This window comes from Myxine glutinosa, chromosome 1, assembly GCF_964187855.1.
Source record: "Myxine glutinosa chromosome 1, kmMyxGlut1.1, whole genome shotgun sequence".
NCBI classification, from domain to species: Eukaryota; Metazoa; Chordata; class Myxini; order Myxiniformes; family Myxinidae; genus Myxine; species Myxine glutinosa.
In genome coordinates, this window is record NC_136261.1 from 144,378,062 (window position 1) to 144,393,277 (window position 15,216).

Consider the following 15,216-nt stretch of genomic DNA (forward strand, 5'->3'; position numbering starts at 1 on the left):
TAGGCCGGTGACAGACAAACAAACAGACAGACAGAACCACAAACGCAACCGACCAATATACGAGAAAAATCTTCGATTTTGCAAGTAATAAACACATATGGGAAGACTGCAGTACTCCTGCACTGAGCACAAATAGATTTACCCCTTGCCCCTACTTTATTCACCATGATTATAACACTGGGGGGGCTAAATGCTTGGGGATCTCATCACATGAATGGTACAATTTATGATAATTTTGAATGCATTAGGAGGCGGCTAAGGCCAGGTGCTGTCTTTTTGAAAGTCTCATCAACAGATAACGAACAGACTGACCAAAATGCTCAACAATATTAAAATTGCAAAATTTGGATCATGCATTCAAACATAAATGACAAATTTTAGTTTTAGTTTATTTTGCAGTGTTTTTTTTGTTTCTACACTATATTTTCAGGACTCAAGGAAAGCCCCACCATGCCTCTGGCTGAGAGTGAATTGCTGAGCAGCATCATGACGAAGGTTTTGACACAGTTGGGTGTCTCGGAGGCGTCTCCCTCCAAGGCCTCAACCGTGTGATACCGGACGCTGTCTGTTTTCTCTTGTTGAGACTAGTCATCTTCAGGGCTACGTAGGGGGGTGCCTGTTCTTTTGAGCCTGTACACAGGTTTTGTGTTTTGAGCCACACCCTTTTACAGGCATCTGTCCTTCATCTTTGCCTTCTTTTTTTGCAAAGTTCTTTAACCTCTTAGATTTGAGTAAATAGTTATGAGTATGTTTTATAAAGAATCATGCTTTCTTGTAGTATCCTTAAATGTTAGCCTGCTTTGGATTGATATATAAGTGCAAGTTAGATCTTAAACAAACATTTTGAAAGTATTGTCTCAAACTTCCGAATTATGCTGTTCAATACGTGTTTTATTATTACTATTTCGGTTTTGCCTTCCTTCTACATGTCTGACATCTCCACTTGAATCATTCTTCTTTTATTTTTTTTTCATCTGTTAGTAGATTTGTGCCGAAAAAGGTGAATGTGATGCTTCTCATAGTGCATTTTTGCCATTCTTCATCTCATCCTTACTCCATGGTTTAAACTGTTCTACACAAATGCTGTTAACATACAATAAAAATACATGTGAACATTGCATACTGGTCCTTCATTTTTGAGAGTTTCCCATGATAATATCTTGTGGAGCTCTTTTTTTCTGTCTGTCTCTGTCTGTCTTTCTGTCAGTCTCTGTCTGTATTTCTGTCTCTCTGTCTGTCTGTCTTTCTCTGTCTATGACTATCTCTATCTACTCTATCTACTCTATCTCTATCTCTACTCTATCTACTCTATCTACTCTATCTACTCTACTCTATCTCTATCTACTCTATCTCTATCTCTCTCTCTCTCCCTCTGGCTCTCTCTCTCTCTCTCTCTCTCTCTCTCTCTCTCTCTCTCTCTCTCTCTCTCTCTCTCTCTCTCTCTCTCTCTCTCTCCTCTCCTCTCCTCTCCTCTCCTCTCCTCTCCTCTCCTCTCTCTCCCTATATGTGTCTCTCTCTGCCTATCTATATGTGTCTCTCTCTGCCTATCTATATGTGTCTCTCTCTGCCTATCTATATGTGTCTCTCTCTATGTCTCTATGTCTCTGTCTATCATAAAAAGGATTGCTGTATCTTCTTCCTTCCTCCAAGTAGCATGTCCTTTCCCAGTCAATATTTGAGGCATTTGAAATTCCACTTTGTCTCTATGCTGTGATTTATGACCTAATTGCCTACACTAGCCTCTCATTAATACCTACCCACCCGCCACAATATTCTGCCCCATTTTTGAGTGTCGTAGATTGCTCATTTGCTAGTTGCCTGCCATCCAGCTGTATATTCCTGCACTTGATCCCCAATGGGGTTTAATTCATTTGACCAAAGCTAGGATTCTGGTGCAATGTGAGGGCATAAATAATGCCATTCAGAAAATGTTACTCTTCCAAAGGGATGCAAGTCTGACTGTTGATTTGCATTTAGATAATGGATGTTAAGGAGGTCATGGCAGCTTTTGAAGAGTAGATCTGGTGAGAAGAATAAAGCTTGGCCATAATCTCTTTGTGTTAGCTGTTTAGTGATTTTGCTTAACCTGCAGTAGGATGTGGCCATGGTATGACACAAGTGATCAAATGGTCTTAATCACTGCCTTAACTTTTGATCGTGATTTCACAAAGTCTCACCTGCTTCATAACTTCCACCACCGAAGGTGGACAGCGGTCGTTTTCACACTTGTCTGTCTGTTTTTCTTTGAACAGGATATCTCAAAAGGTTATGGGCGGATTCAGATGAAATTTCGTGGATGGGTTGGGTGTGTGATAAAGACTAATTGATTAGATTTTGGTGAATATCCGGATCCGGATCTAGATACGAGAATTTACCTGCTCCATTACCTCTGCCACCAAACGTGGATGGAGGTTATGTTTTCACCTGCCATTTTGCTCGTTTGTGAGTAGGATATCTCTAAAGTTATGGACAGATTCGGCCAAAATTGGGTAGACAGGTTGGGGATGTGACGAGGATGAATTGAGTCAATTTTGTTGAATATCCTAATCTTACCCCGGTGTACAAACTATCCATTGGACTCTATCCTCACCTGAGTTTTTGTTGTTTTGTCTTGTTTTGTCTTGACCCTGCTTTGGTGATCGGACCGGATAGTATCAGTGCCCATGTTCTCAAATCCTGCTCTACCGTTCATGCCTCCCATCTATCTGCCCAATTCATTTTGTCCTCTTTTAGCTGCTTCCCCTCTGCATGGTTGCCACCAATCATCACTCCCATCCACAGCAAAGTTGCAAAAACCGATCTCACCATCTATAGGCCAGTGAGCTTACTTCCAATTGCAAGCAAGTCTTATAATCCATCATGCTTCTGATGTCATTTTCCTGTTTTCAAACAACCTGATCTCTGACCATCAGTGTGGATCCTATCCCAGTCACTTCACTCTGGACATACTTTTGCTCATCTCTCAGCAATGCATGGAGGTCTTCAATGTCATACAAGAGGATAGGGTTGTCTCCATGGACATATCTTTGGCATTTGACAGTGTGGCATCCTGATTTGCTTGCAAAGCTCTCTGCTTATGGCATAGAAGGCCACCTTCATTCCTGGATTTTTACTTCCTCCACTCAGACAGTCAACGTCTTATAAATGGAACCCTCTCCTCTCATCCAGTGGAAGCTGGAATTCCCCAAGGCAGTGTTTTTTGGCCAATACTTGTTCCTCATTTTTATAAATGGCCTTTTGGAAAATTATCTTCCTTTTCCAGACTCCACATTGTATCGTACAGTACACCCATTCCTCTTCTAGGCAGACAACAGCTACATCTTTCTGCTGATCATGAAATGATTAAACTCTGTTCTGATAAATAGAACATGTCCTTCAATCCTGGAAAAGCAAAGAGCATTACTCCATTGAGCTATGGACAAAAGCCTTGTAGACTGAGAGGTCTGTTTTACCAAGGAAAGACCTGGATCAATCGTGTGTGCCCAGCCTGTGGCAGGTGTTGAAGGCGAGCTTTGCTGTGTCGTCGGCCTAAGAAAGGTCATGACTGATGGTGAGGCTAGGAAGTTAAGGAGGCTGAACCTCTTCCCGTGGATGACCAAGGAAATACATGGGTAGGTTCATTGAATGATGCTTTACTTTCCTAGTGCTCCGGGAGGATTATTCATTGAAGAATCGGAGGTTCCCCCGGAAGGCCAACCACATAGCAAAGCTCACCTTCAAAGCCAGCCACAGGATGGGCATACTCTATCGGTCCAGGTCTTTCCTTGGTAAAACAGAACTGCAGTCCACAAGGCCTTTGTCCATAGCTCAATGGAGTAAAGCTCTTTGCTATTCGATGGAATTCCAATAACACATGTTTATTGGATTCCATGGAATCCAAACTTCTCAAAATATCCTGTGACCTCCTGTGATGAGGCCGAAGCACAGGTTATGTTGCCCTCATATGTCAGTAGTGTGTGTTTTCTTCTTTCATCATTCTCTATCACCCCTTCAGTCCTCTGACCCTCCCGATCTACTACAGTTTGCACATGTTCTTCCAGTAACTCGCTCATGCTTAAACTTGTAACACCCAGACTACAAACCTCAACTCTTTCATTCCTCACTTCTCCCACATGTGGAACTACATTTCAGAGGCTGTTCAGTCATACTTTTCCATCCAATACATCAAGTAATCAGTACACCATAATCTCTTATCATCCCCAAATCTTATCATCCCAAGACCCATGATCTTTATTACCTCTATTAACCATTCTTATCCCAACCATGTTACTTGCTACTTCCAGTATTTCCTCCCCTCCTAATACTTCCATCTCGATTCAAATGTCAGGCCTGGGCAGCCAGTTCATAATAAAAGTGAATCAATAATACATGCGCTGAGTTACCATCCACAACTTAATGGGAAATGGTGTGAGGACGAGAGATATTTGTTATGATGAAAGTCACTTCTATTCTGTATAATCAAGCACATGGTTCTCATCCCTTATGAGATTTATTTTGATGGTCTTGCCAGATTGATGCTTAGGGCTATATTTGTACGTGTCTTCCATTCCATGATTAATTTCCCACCCTTTGACTTGGGGATGGTTTTGACATTTAAAACTGTCATTTCTGACATGAAGACTTCCTTTAGGAGATAGTTATGAAACAAAGCAACAAAAGTATCCTCTCACTAATTTATACAGGCTCTTTTGATTATATTCTTGGTAATGCAAATGTGCGCAATTATTACAATTGGTAAAGGATGTCAATATTGGATTAATGTGAGGGTTCTCTGTGGCACCCAGAATGGAAGGTTTTCTTTGCCTTGGTTCTCTTGTTTTCTTGAAGTTCTCTTGAAGAGGTTATATACAGTGTTTTGATATGGAGGAACGAAGAGGTTCTCTTGTTGAGACTGGTCATCTTCAGGGCTAGTGCGTGCGTGCCTATTCTTTTGATCCTGCCCTTGAGCAAGCCGTTTATCTTTCTCTTTGTCTTCGTTTGCAAAATTCTGAAGCTTTGACATTGGAAAGCTAAAGTGAATTTTTTTTCAAAGTTGTCACACAAATCACATTTTTGTTTAGAAAGATATCAATAACACCAGACTTGCCTTCAGACAAGTTTGAAGTGTTCTTTAAAGACAATATGTGGTCTTCAATTGGTTCTCAATCGGTGTTCTTTAAAGTACAATGAGTGTCAGCCACGGTGTTTGAACAAAACTAAATTTTTGTTTTGTGTATACATTAATACGTTTTCTGCCTTCTAATTATCGGAATATTTTTTGAGCAACATCAAAATAATAAATCGTTTTACCAAAAGAAATGTACGTTATGAAACTTACAAAATATTTTAGCTGGTTCACTGTGACCAAAGCAGTTTTTTGAAAGTTCCATCCACACCCTCATTCGACTTTAGTGCGAATTAAAAGTTCTCGTTTCTTTACCATTCAGCTAATCCAATGATCCAATAATTAATCCAAGAGATATTTGCTTGGTAGAGCGTTTTTGACGTTACAGCATCTTCGGAAGCTGTTGTGTGCAGTTCACAGTTGCAATGCAGAAATGTGTTGATTTCATGAAATAACGAGTACTTAAGCTTGTATGAAGGAAAACAATAATTATGGTACAATCTTATGTTAATAATAATAATAATAATACATTTATTTTATATGGCGCTTTTCAAGAAGCCCAAAGACGCTTTGACAGAGTACAAAAAACAAGTGCAAAAAGACAAAAATCAATAGGTAAATAATCAAAGCAAAAGGAAGGAGTAGGAGAAGAGATAGTCAGGGGTTAAATGCTGTGGGTTAAATGTTGAATGCAGTGTTGAACAGGTGGGTCTCGAGTGATGTTTTGAATGTGGTGAGTGAGGAGGAGTCTCTGATGGTGTGAGGTAGTGAGTTCCAGAGGGTGGGAGCAGCGATGGAGAAGGCCCTGTCCCCCCATGATCTGAATTTGGTCCGGATGGGGGGGGGGGGGTCAGGAGGTTGGTACCAGCAGAGCGGAGGTTGCGGGTGGGAGTGTGTCTGGAGAGGAGGTCAGCCAGGTCGGATGGGGCCAGGTTATGGAGGGCTTTGTCGGTCAAGAGGAGGATTTTGTACTGGATTCTCTGGGGGATGGGGAGCCAGTGAAGCTTGTAAAGGACGGGGGTGATGTGGTCACGGGTCCGGGAATGGGTGAGTAGACGGGCAGCGGAGTTCTGAATGTATTGGAGTTTATTGGTGATTATTGAGGGTGAACCATAGAGGAGGCTGTTGCAGTAGTCCAGACGGGAGGTGATGAAGGCGTGGATGAGGGTTTCTGCAGCCGTGGAGGAGAGGGATGGACGGAGACGGGCGATGTTTTTCAGGTGAAAGAAGGCTGTCTTTGTGATCTGTTTAGTGTATTTGTCGAAGGAGAGGGTTTGGTCAAAGATGATGCGAAGATTCCGGATGTGAGGGGAGGTGGATACTGGGAAACCGTCGATGTTGAGGGCAAAGTTATGGGTGGATTGTGTGAGCGGTTTTTGGGCCAATGATGATTATTTCAGATTTATCATAGTTAAGTTTGAGGAAGTTGATTTGAAGCCAGGATTTTATTTCAGTGATGCAGTTTGTCAGGATAGAGTGGGTGGCGGTGGAGATGGACTTGGTGGAGATGAAAAGCTGGATGTCATCGGCGAAGCAGTGGAATTGGAGACCATGACGGCGGATTAAGTGACCAAGGGGGGACAGGTACAGGATGAAGAGGAGGGGGCCAAGAACTGAACCTTGGGGGACACCTTGGGGGAGGGGAGCAGTGGGGGATTTGCAGTTATTGATGGAGATGAACTGGCGTCTGTCAGAGAGGTATGATTTGATCCAAGAGAGGGCAGTGCCGGTAATGTTAAAGGTGGTTTCAAGTCGGGTGAGGAGGATGGTGTGATCGATGGTGTCAAAGGCGGCGCTGAGGTCGAGGAGGATGAGAATGTTGAGGTTGCCAGCGTCAGAGGAGAGGAGAAGGTCGTTGGTGATTTTGAGGAGAGCAGTTTCAGTACTGTGGTTGGAGCGGAATCCGGATTGGAATGTTTCATACAGATTATTGGCAGAGAGGTGATGTTTGAGTTGAGTGGCTACAGCGCGTTCCAAAACTTTTGACAGAAAGGGTAGGTTGGAGATGTCTCTCTGAATATTCAGAGACAATACTATTGTAGTTCAGGCATTTTGTGAAAAATATTTGGTCAACCTTGAACAAATTGCAACTAAAAGTATCTCTGCTGTTTTATACTGCTGAATATGTCCTCCATCAAGTATAAATGATCTTGAGGGAACCTCAAAGGGAAGAAAATGGTGAAATTCACTGGAATATGTCCGCACACAAAAAATGTCATTTTTCCACATTTGAGCATTCTTTAATTAAATAACTGACCAAATACAGCACTGGAGTATCAGGAGGAACCCAAATAGACAAAGATGGAGTCATCAGGACGAACCTGGATAAGATTCTGGTTTTGATTGCTTCGACTCTACCCTTAAACTCTCTCTTCAAACATGTTAAACTCTCTCTTTAAACATGTTAAACTCTCTCTTTAAACATGTTAAACCCTCTCTTTAAACATGTTAAACTCTCTCTTTAAACATGTTAAACCCTCTCTTTAAACATGTTAAACTCTCTCTTTAAACATGTTAAACCCTCTCTTTAAACATGTTAAACTGTCTCTTTAAACATGTTAAACCCTCTCTGAAGGTCTCACTAGACTGTTAGATACTGATTTTTTTTTTTTTTTTGAAACTGTTGGCAGGCAGTTCGGGTTTGAAAGATTAACATACACTCACATCCGATAGTTGAAAAATGTAATACTATAAGATAACGAAATAAAAAGCAATACTGAGATACATACTGTGTACATACTATTCTTGACATAACAAAAGTCAATAAGTTTGGAATGATGCTTGTATATTTATATTATAAATGATGAAATAAAATACTGAAGTCTATTTGTAATTATTATGTATTACCATTGAACAAACTAGATCAGGGGTTCATTACCTTTTTTGAGTCATGGACCCCTTTGAGAATCTGGTGAAAGCTAAGGACCCCTCCCCAGAAAAATGCACATGAGCACATAAACACAAAATTTTGCATACAATAAATACATTTTATTGCTTAGGAAAATTATTTCCTTCACATACCGTCATAATCAGAATAAAAAAAACAATCTTTACAAAGAATATATCTCACTTTTTTTCATGCAAAAATCAATGACCGTTCCCTGAATAAAATGAAATATATCCAAATTGTGCAAATTAAACAAAAAATAAACTTCAATTCTGCTCAAAAGTACATTTCAGTGAGAAGGCTGTTGTTGTTTGGCTTCAATAAGAAGATGAAATTGGGGAGTGGTCTTTGACAAGGCAACACGCATGTCATGTTTGACATCCAATCGATTTCTACTTTTCGTTTTTATGGTAACAAGTGCTGAAAATCATGACTCGCAAAAATATGTGGTTGCAAACGGAATCAGAGCTCCCACAGCTCGCTTTGCCAGACGAGGGTGGGCTTGTGTCAAGGAACACCAAAATTCTCCAAGACTCTTCGAGTTCAACTCATGTCGTATCATTTCCTTTGTCCTCAGGTCAATGAGGTCATCTTTGGCAAGGTCTGCATCAAATACAGGTTACAGTGCATTCAGAAAGTATTCAGACCCCTTCACTTTTTTCACATTTTGTTATGTTGCAGCCTTATGCTGAAATCGTTTAAATTCATTTTTTCCCTCATCAATCTAATCTCAATACCCAATAACGACAAAGAGAAAACAGGATTTTGGAAAGTTTTGCAAATTCATTAAAAAGAAAAAACTGAAATATCACATTGACATAAGTATTCATACCCTTTGCTATGACACTTGAAATTTAGCTCCGGTGCCTCCCATTTCTCTTGATCATCTTTGAGATGTTTCTACACCTTGATTGGAGTCCACCTTGATTGGACATGATTTGGAAAGGCACACACCTGTATATATAAGGTCTCACAGCTGACAATGCATATCAGAGCAAAAACCAAGCCATGAGGTCGAAGGAACTGCCTGCAGAGCTCAGAGACAGGATTGTGTGGAGGCACAGATCTGGGGAAGCCTACAAAAAAATTTTTTGCTGCATTTAAGGTTCCCAAGAGCACAGTGGCCTCCATAATTCTTAAATGGAAGAACTTTGTAACAACCAGGACTCTTCCTAGAGCTGGCCGCCCGGCCAAAATGAGCAATCGGGGGAGAAGGGCCTTGGTAAGAGAGGTGACCAAGAACCCGATGGTCACTCTGGCTGAGCTCCAGAGATCCTGCGTGGAGATGGGAGGAACTTCCAGAAGGACAACCATCACTGCAACACTCCACCGATCTGGGCTTCATGGCAGAGTGGCCAGACTGAAGCCAAACAGTTCAATCTTGGTTTCATCAGACCATAGAATCTTGTTTCTCACAGTCTGAGAGTCCTTTTGGTGCTTTTTTGCAAGCTCAAAGGGGGCTTTCATGTGTCTTTCACTGAGGAGAGGCTTCCGTCTGGCATGGATCCCTGTTCATTTTCAACTCGGAAGCAATAAGGCGTCCAAACAAGTCATCCACCTGAACCACGAAATCAAATTTCTTCTGGGTCCATATGAGGTGTACTGATTGATTAATCAACAAGTCCAGAACAGTGCCATGTTCAGCAAGGCCTTCATCACCGCTGTCGGTCTCTCTCTTTCTCTCTTTCTCTTTCTCTTTCTCTTTCTCTTTCTCTTTCTCTTTCTCTTTCTCTTTCTCTTTCTCTCTCTCTCGTTCCTTTTGTCCTCATGTCCTGATCCATTCAATGTACAAGCTCTTCAATGCGCCTCGACTATGTATACAAAAAGTAAACCAGAAAGAATCTGAAAATGCAAAGCCCGTCCGCGTCCGTTTGTATTCAGTCGTCTTCTTGTTGTTCTTCTGCATGCTCAAAATATCGAAAACGGTTTAAAAGAAAATACAAAATGAAAATTGATGATTTTATGCAGCCTTGACCTTTGAGCTTAATATCTAAAAAAAATAAGCTTCCAGCTACTGATTGGTGAACCTATTCTGTGACCCAATATGGAAATTCTTGAAATTTCAGGTCAATTGGAAGAAAATTGATGATTTTATGCAACCTTGACCTTTGACCATTTGATCTAAAAACAAACAATCGACTTAAAAAGTGCAGATTACTCCACTTGTACTAGTACTTACTTCACGTGTTTACATTTGTGAACCAATTCAGTGATCCGATACGCAAATTCTTCAAATTACAGGTCAATCGTGTGAAAGTTGGTGACTTTATGCAACCTTGACCTTTTGATCTAAAAACAATGTTTGTAGCTTTTGATTGGTGAATGACTTCAGTGACCCAATATGCAAATTCTTTAAATTTCAGGTCAATGGGGTGAAAATTGGCAATTTTACGCAACCTTAACCTTTGACCTTTTGATGAAAAAAAAAACAATCAGCTTCTAGCTTTTGATTGGTGAAGTAATTCAGCGATCCAATATGCAAATTCTTAAGATTTCAGATCAATCAAATGAAAATTGACGATTTTATGTGATGCTGACCTTTTGACCAAATTATTAATTTACCTTTTCCATATTCTCATAATAAAGCTTTCTTGAAATGTTGATGGCAAAACTCGAAAGGTAAATTTAAATTTCAAGTCAATTGGTTTAAAATTGATGATTTTATGTGAGGCTGACCTTTAACCTTTTGACCTTTTGACAAAATAATAAATTTGTCTTCTCCATATTCTTATATTAAAGCTTCGGTGAAAATTAAATGACAAAACTCAAATGGTGAATTGAAATTGCAGGTCATTTGGTTGAAAATTGATGATTTTATTTGACGCTGACCTTTGACCTTTTGACCAAATTATTAATTTGCCTTCTCCCTACCTTCTTTATAAATCTTTGGTGAAAAGTTGATGTCAAAACTCAAATGGTAAATTTAAATTTCAGGACATTTGGATGAAGCATGATGATTTTATGTGACGCTGATCTTTAACCTCTTGACCTTTTGACAAAATTATTAATTTGCCTTCTCTGTATTATCATCATAAAGCTTCGGTGAAAAATTGATGACAAAACTCAAATGGTAAAAAGTTACGGCCCAGACAGACACACAGAAGTGATTGGAAAACCCCGTCTCCTGTCGTGCATGAAAATCTCATATTCTTTTGGTGCCCTTCTTCCCTCCCCCCGCCGAAGTTTTGGGACTCGTACAAATTTGTTAAACTTTCCTTAAGAGATAAAGTTATTTTATATAGATCGAGAGTCGGACTCTACCGACATAGAATATGAGAAATCATGCCACTGGAGGTACACAGTCTCCAAGAACGCCTTCAACTTATTTGAAGAAGATTCTGCATTGCTGTTAGGTGACGTGATTGACAGGACAGGAGGCGGGACAATCTGAGGCACGCCCCTGTTTTCACGTGGCCTGTCCAATAAACTCGAGAGAACAGAAAGACGATCTCGTCATTCAACGTTCACGTCGTCTCTGCAGAGCAATAATACGTTTGTAAAACGATGCCGGGCCCGACAAGATGGGGTGTTTGTGGTGCGGGGAAAATTAGCCATGACTTCACAACCGTGCTGAGAACCATGTCCGCAGATGAGCACCAGGTAATCGGTAACCCCGAGTTACTTACTCCGCTTGTTCACTCAACTCAACGGGACCGAAGCTAGACAATGAATTGTGAAGTTACGCGTTGCAATATCAAGTCTATTTGCATGATTCATGAGGGATAAACTTGTAATGCTGCCAGGACATTAAATATCGTGCGCAGACCAAAGGTATTTATTTGCCAAACTTTTAAACAGCTGAACATGATATAAAAATGATGTTATCTCGAAAATGTAACCACAGGATACAATTGACGCACTCGATAAGTTTCAGGTCCACTGCAATTTATATGTATACGGTATACTGGTATGTATGTATGTATGTATGTATGTATGTATGTATGTATGTATGTATGTACGTATGTATGTCTGTATGTATGTGTGTATGTATATTTATATATGTTTGTATATGTATGTGTGTATATGTTTGTGAATATGTTTGTATAGATGTATGCATATGCATGTATGTATGTATGTATGTATGTATATGTATAAATGTATATGTATGTATGTATGTATATATATATTTGTGTATATGTATGTATATGTATGTATGTGTATGTATGAATATATCTATTTATATATGTATATATACATATATGTATGTGTATATGTGTGTATATATATGTATGTGTATCAAATTAATTGTTTGAATTATGATTGGTGTAAACAATGCCAAAACAGCAACTCAGGTACAGTCATTTATCTATATATCTACATATCTGGGCAGTATCTGTGTTGTCACTGAACTACTCTCTGGAACTTTTGTTTCTGTGGTTGTGAAGTGTTTTCAATAACGTGGTGGTGCGGTTCTGAATTATGTCGTGGTGCGGTGTTTTGAATTACGTGGTGGTGAGGTGTTTTAAATTATGTGGTGGTGAGGTGTTTTAAATTATGTGGTGGTGAGGTGTTTTTAATTATGTGGTGGTGAGGTGTTTTAAATTATGTGGTGGTGAGATGTTTTAAATTATGTGGTGGTGAGGTGTTTTAAATTATGTGGTGGTGAGGTGTTTTACATTATGTGGTGGTGAGGTGTTTTAAATTATGTGGTGGTGAGGTTTTAAATTATGTGGTGGTGAGGTGTTTTAAATTATGTGGTGGTGAGGTGTTTTAAATTATGTGGTGGTGAGGTGTTTTAAATTATGTGGTGGTGAGGTGTTTTAAATTATGTGGTGGTGAGGTGTTTTAAATTATGTGGTGGTGAGGTGTTTTAAATTACGTGATGGTGAGGTGTTTTAAATTATGTGGTGGTGAGGTGCTTAAAATTACGTGGTGGTGAGGTGTTTTAAATTACGTGATGGTGAGGTGTTTTAAATTATGTGGTGGTGAGGTGTTTTAAATTATGTGGTGGTGAGGTGTTTTGAATTACGTGGTGGTGAGGTATAATCGTGTCTGCTGGTTAATGGTTCAAATCCAGTAGTGGACTGAATCGGTAATTGCCTGAGAAACATAACGGCAGCAACGACAATAACTCTCACCACCTGCCTCTCCCCCCCTTTGCCCGATTCGAACCTTTAGCCGATTCAAACGTTTACCGGATTCGAGTCTTTAGCCAATTCAAACGTTTACCGGATTCGAGTCATTTAGCCGATTCAAACGTTTACCGGATTCGAGTATTTAGCCGATTCAAACGTTTACCAGATTCGAGCCTTTAGCCGATTCAAACGTTTACCAGATTCGAGCCTTCAGCCGATTCAAACGTTTACCGGATTCGAGTCATTTAGCCAATTCAAACGTTTACCGGATTCGAGTCATTTAGCCGATTCAAACGTTTACCGGATTCGAGTCTTTAGCCGATTCAAACGTTTCCCAGATTTGAGCCTTTAGCCGATTCAAACGTTTACCGGATTCGAGTCATTTAGCTGATTCAAACGTTTACCAGATTCGAGCCTTTAGCCGATTCAAACGTTTACCGGATTCGAGTCATTTAGCCGATTGAAACGTTTACCGGATTCGAGTCTTTAGCCGATTCAAACGTTTACCGGATTCGAGCCTTTAGCCGATTCAAACGTTTACCAGATTCGAGCCTTTAGCCGATTCAAACGTTTACCAGATTCGAGCCTTTAGCCGATTCAAACGTTTACCGGATTCGAGCCTTTAGCCGATTCAAACGTTTACCGGATTCGAGTCTTTAGCCGATTCAAACGTTTACCAGATTCGAGCCTTGAGCCGATTTAAACGTTTACCATATTCGAGCCTTTAGCCAATTCAAACGTTTACCAGATTCGAGTCATTTAGCCGATTCAAACGTTTACCATATTCGAGCCTTTCGCCGATTCGAACGTTTACCGGATTCGAGTCTTTAGCCGATTCAAACGTTTACCATGTTCGAGTCTTTAGCCAATTCAAACGTTTCCCGGATTCGAGTCTTTAGCTGATTCAAACGTTTACCATATTCAAGCCTTTAGCCGATTCAAACGTTTACCAGATTCGAGTTATTTAGCCGATTGAAACGTTTACCAGATTCGAGTCTTTAGCCAATTCAAACGTTTACCGGATTCGAGTCTTTAGCCGATTCAAACGTTTACCGGATTCGAGTTATTTAGCCGATTGAAACGTTTACCGGATTTGAGCCTTTAGCCGATTCAAACGTTTATCATATTCGAGTCTTTAGCCGATTCAAACGTTTACCGGATTCGAGTCTTTAGCCGATTCAAACGTTTATCGGATTCGAGCCTTTAGCCGATTCAAACGTTTACCATATTCGAGCCATTACCCGATTCAAACGTTTACCATATTCGAGTCTTTGGCCGATTCAAACGTTTACCATATTCGAGCCTTTAGCCGATTCAAACGTTTACCAGATTCGAGCCTTTAGCCGATTCAAGCGTTTACCATATTCGAGTCTTTAGCCGATTCAAACGTTTACCAGATTCGACCCTTTAGCCGATTCAAACGTTTACCAGATTTGAGCCTTTAGCCGATTCAAGCGTTTACCATATTCGAGTCTTTAGCCGATTCAAACGTTTACCAGATTCGAGTCTTTAGCCGATTCAAACATTTACCGGATTCGAGTCTTTAGCCGATTCAAAAGTTTAAAGGATTCGAGTCTTTAGCCGATTCAAACGTTTACCATATTCGAGTCTTTAGCCAATTCAAACGTTTACCGGATTCGAGTCATTTAGCCGATTCAAACGTTTACCGGATTCGAGTCTTTAGCCGATTCAAACGTTTACCAGATTCGAGCCTTTAGCCGATTCAAACGTTTACCAGATTCGAGCCTTCAGCCGATTCAAACGTTTACCGGATTCGAGTCATTTAGCCAATTCAAACGTTTACCGGATTCGAGTCATTTAGCCGATTCAAACGTTTACCGGATTCGAGTCTTTAGCCGATTCAAACGTTTCCCAGATTTGAGCCTTTAGCCGATTCAAACGTTTACCAGATTCGAGCATTCAGCCGATTCAAACGTTTACCAGATTCGAGCCTTTAGCCGATTCAAACGTTTACCGGATTCGAGTCATTTAGCCGATTCAAACGTTTACCAGATTCGAGCCTTTAGCCGATTCAAACGTTTACCGGATTCGAGTCATTTAGCCGATTGAAACGTTTACCGGATTCGAGTCTTTAGCCGATTCAAACGTTTACCGGATTCGAGCCTTTAGCCGTTTCAAACGTTTACCAG

At 40.3% G+C, this 15,216-nt stretch overlaps 2 protein-coding genes across 3 annotated transcripts in view; both read left to right on the forward strand.

Moving 5' to 3' along the window:
• The window catches only part of LOC137429199 (trans-1,2-dihydrobenzene-1,2-diol dehydrogenase), a 68,883-nt gene extending 67,765 nt beyond the window's left edge, over window positions 1–1,118 (forward strand). Inside the window, exon 7 of the mRNA XM_078777828.1 lies at window positions 431–1,118. Within this exon, the coding sequence (XP_078633954.1) occupies window positions 431–552 (122 nt within the window). The 3' untranslated portion in view covers window positions 553–1,118. The remainder of the gene's footprint in view (window positions 1–430) is intronic.
• Window positions 1,119–11,359: 10,241 nt separating this feature from the next.
• LOC137429171 (trans-1,2-dihydrobenzene-1,2-diol dehydrogenase-like) overlaps window positions 11,360–15,216 on the forward strand; it is an 80,199-nt gene continuing 76,342 nt past the window's right edge. The window contains exon 1 of one of the 2 annotated variants that reach the window (XM_078777839.1): window positions 11,360–11,591. In XM_078777839.1, the coding sequence (XP_078633965.1) occupies window positions 11,496–11,591 (96 nt within the window). In that variant the 5' untranslated portion in view covers window positions 11,360–11,495. The remainder of the gene's footprint in view (window positions 11,592–15,216) is intronic. The other variant, XM_078777836.1, reaches the window with a different exon arrangement.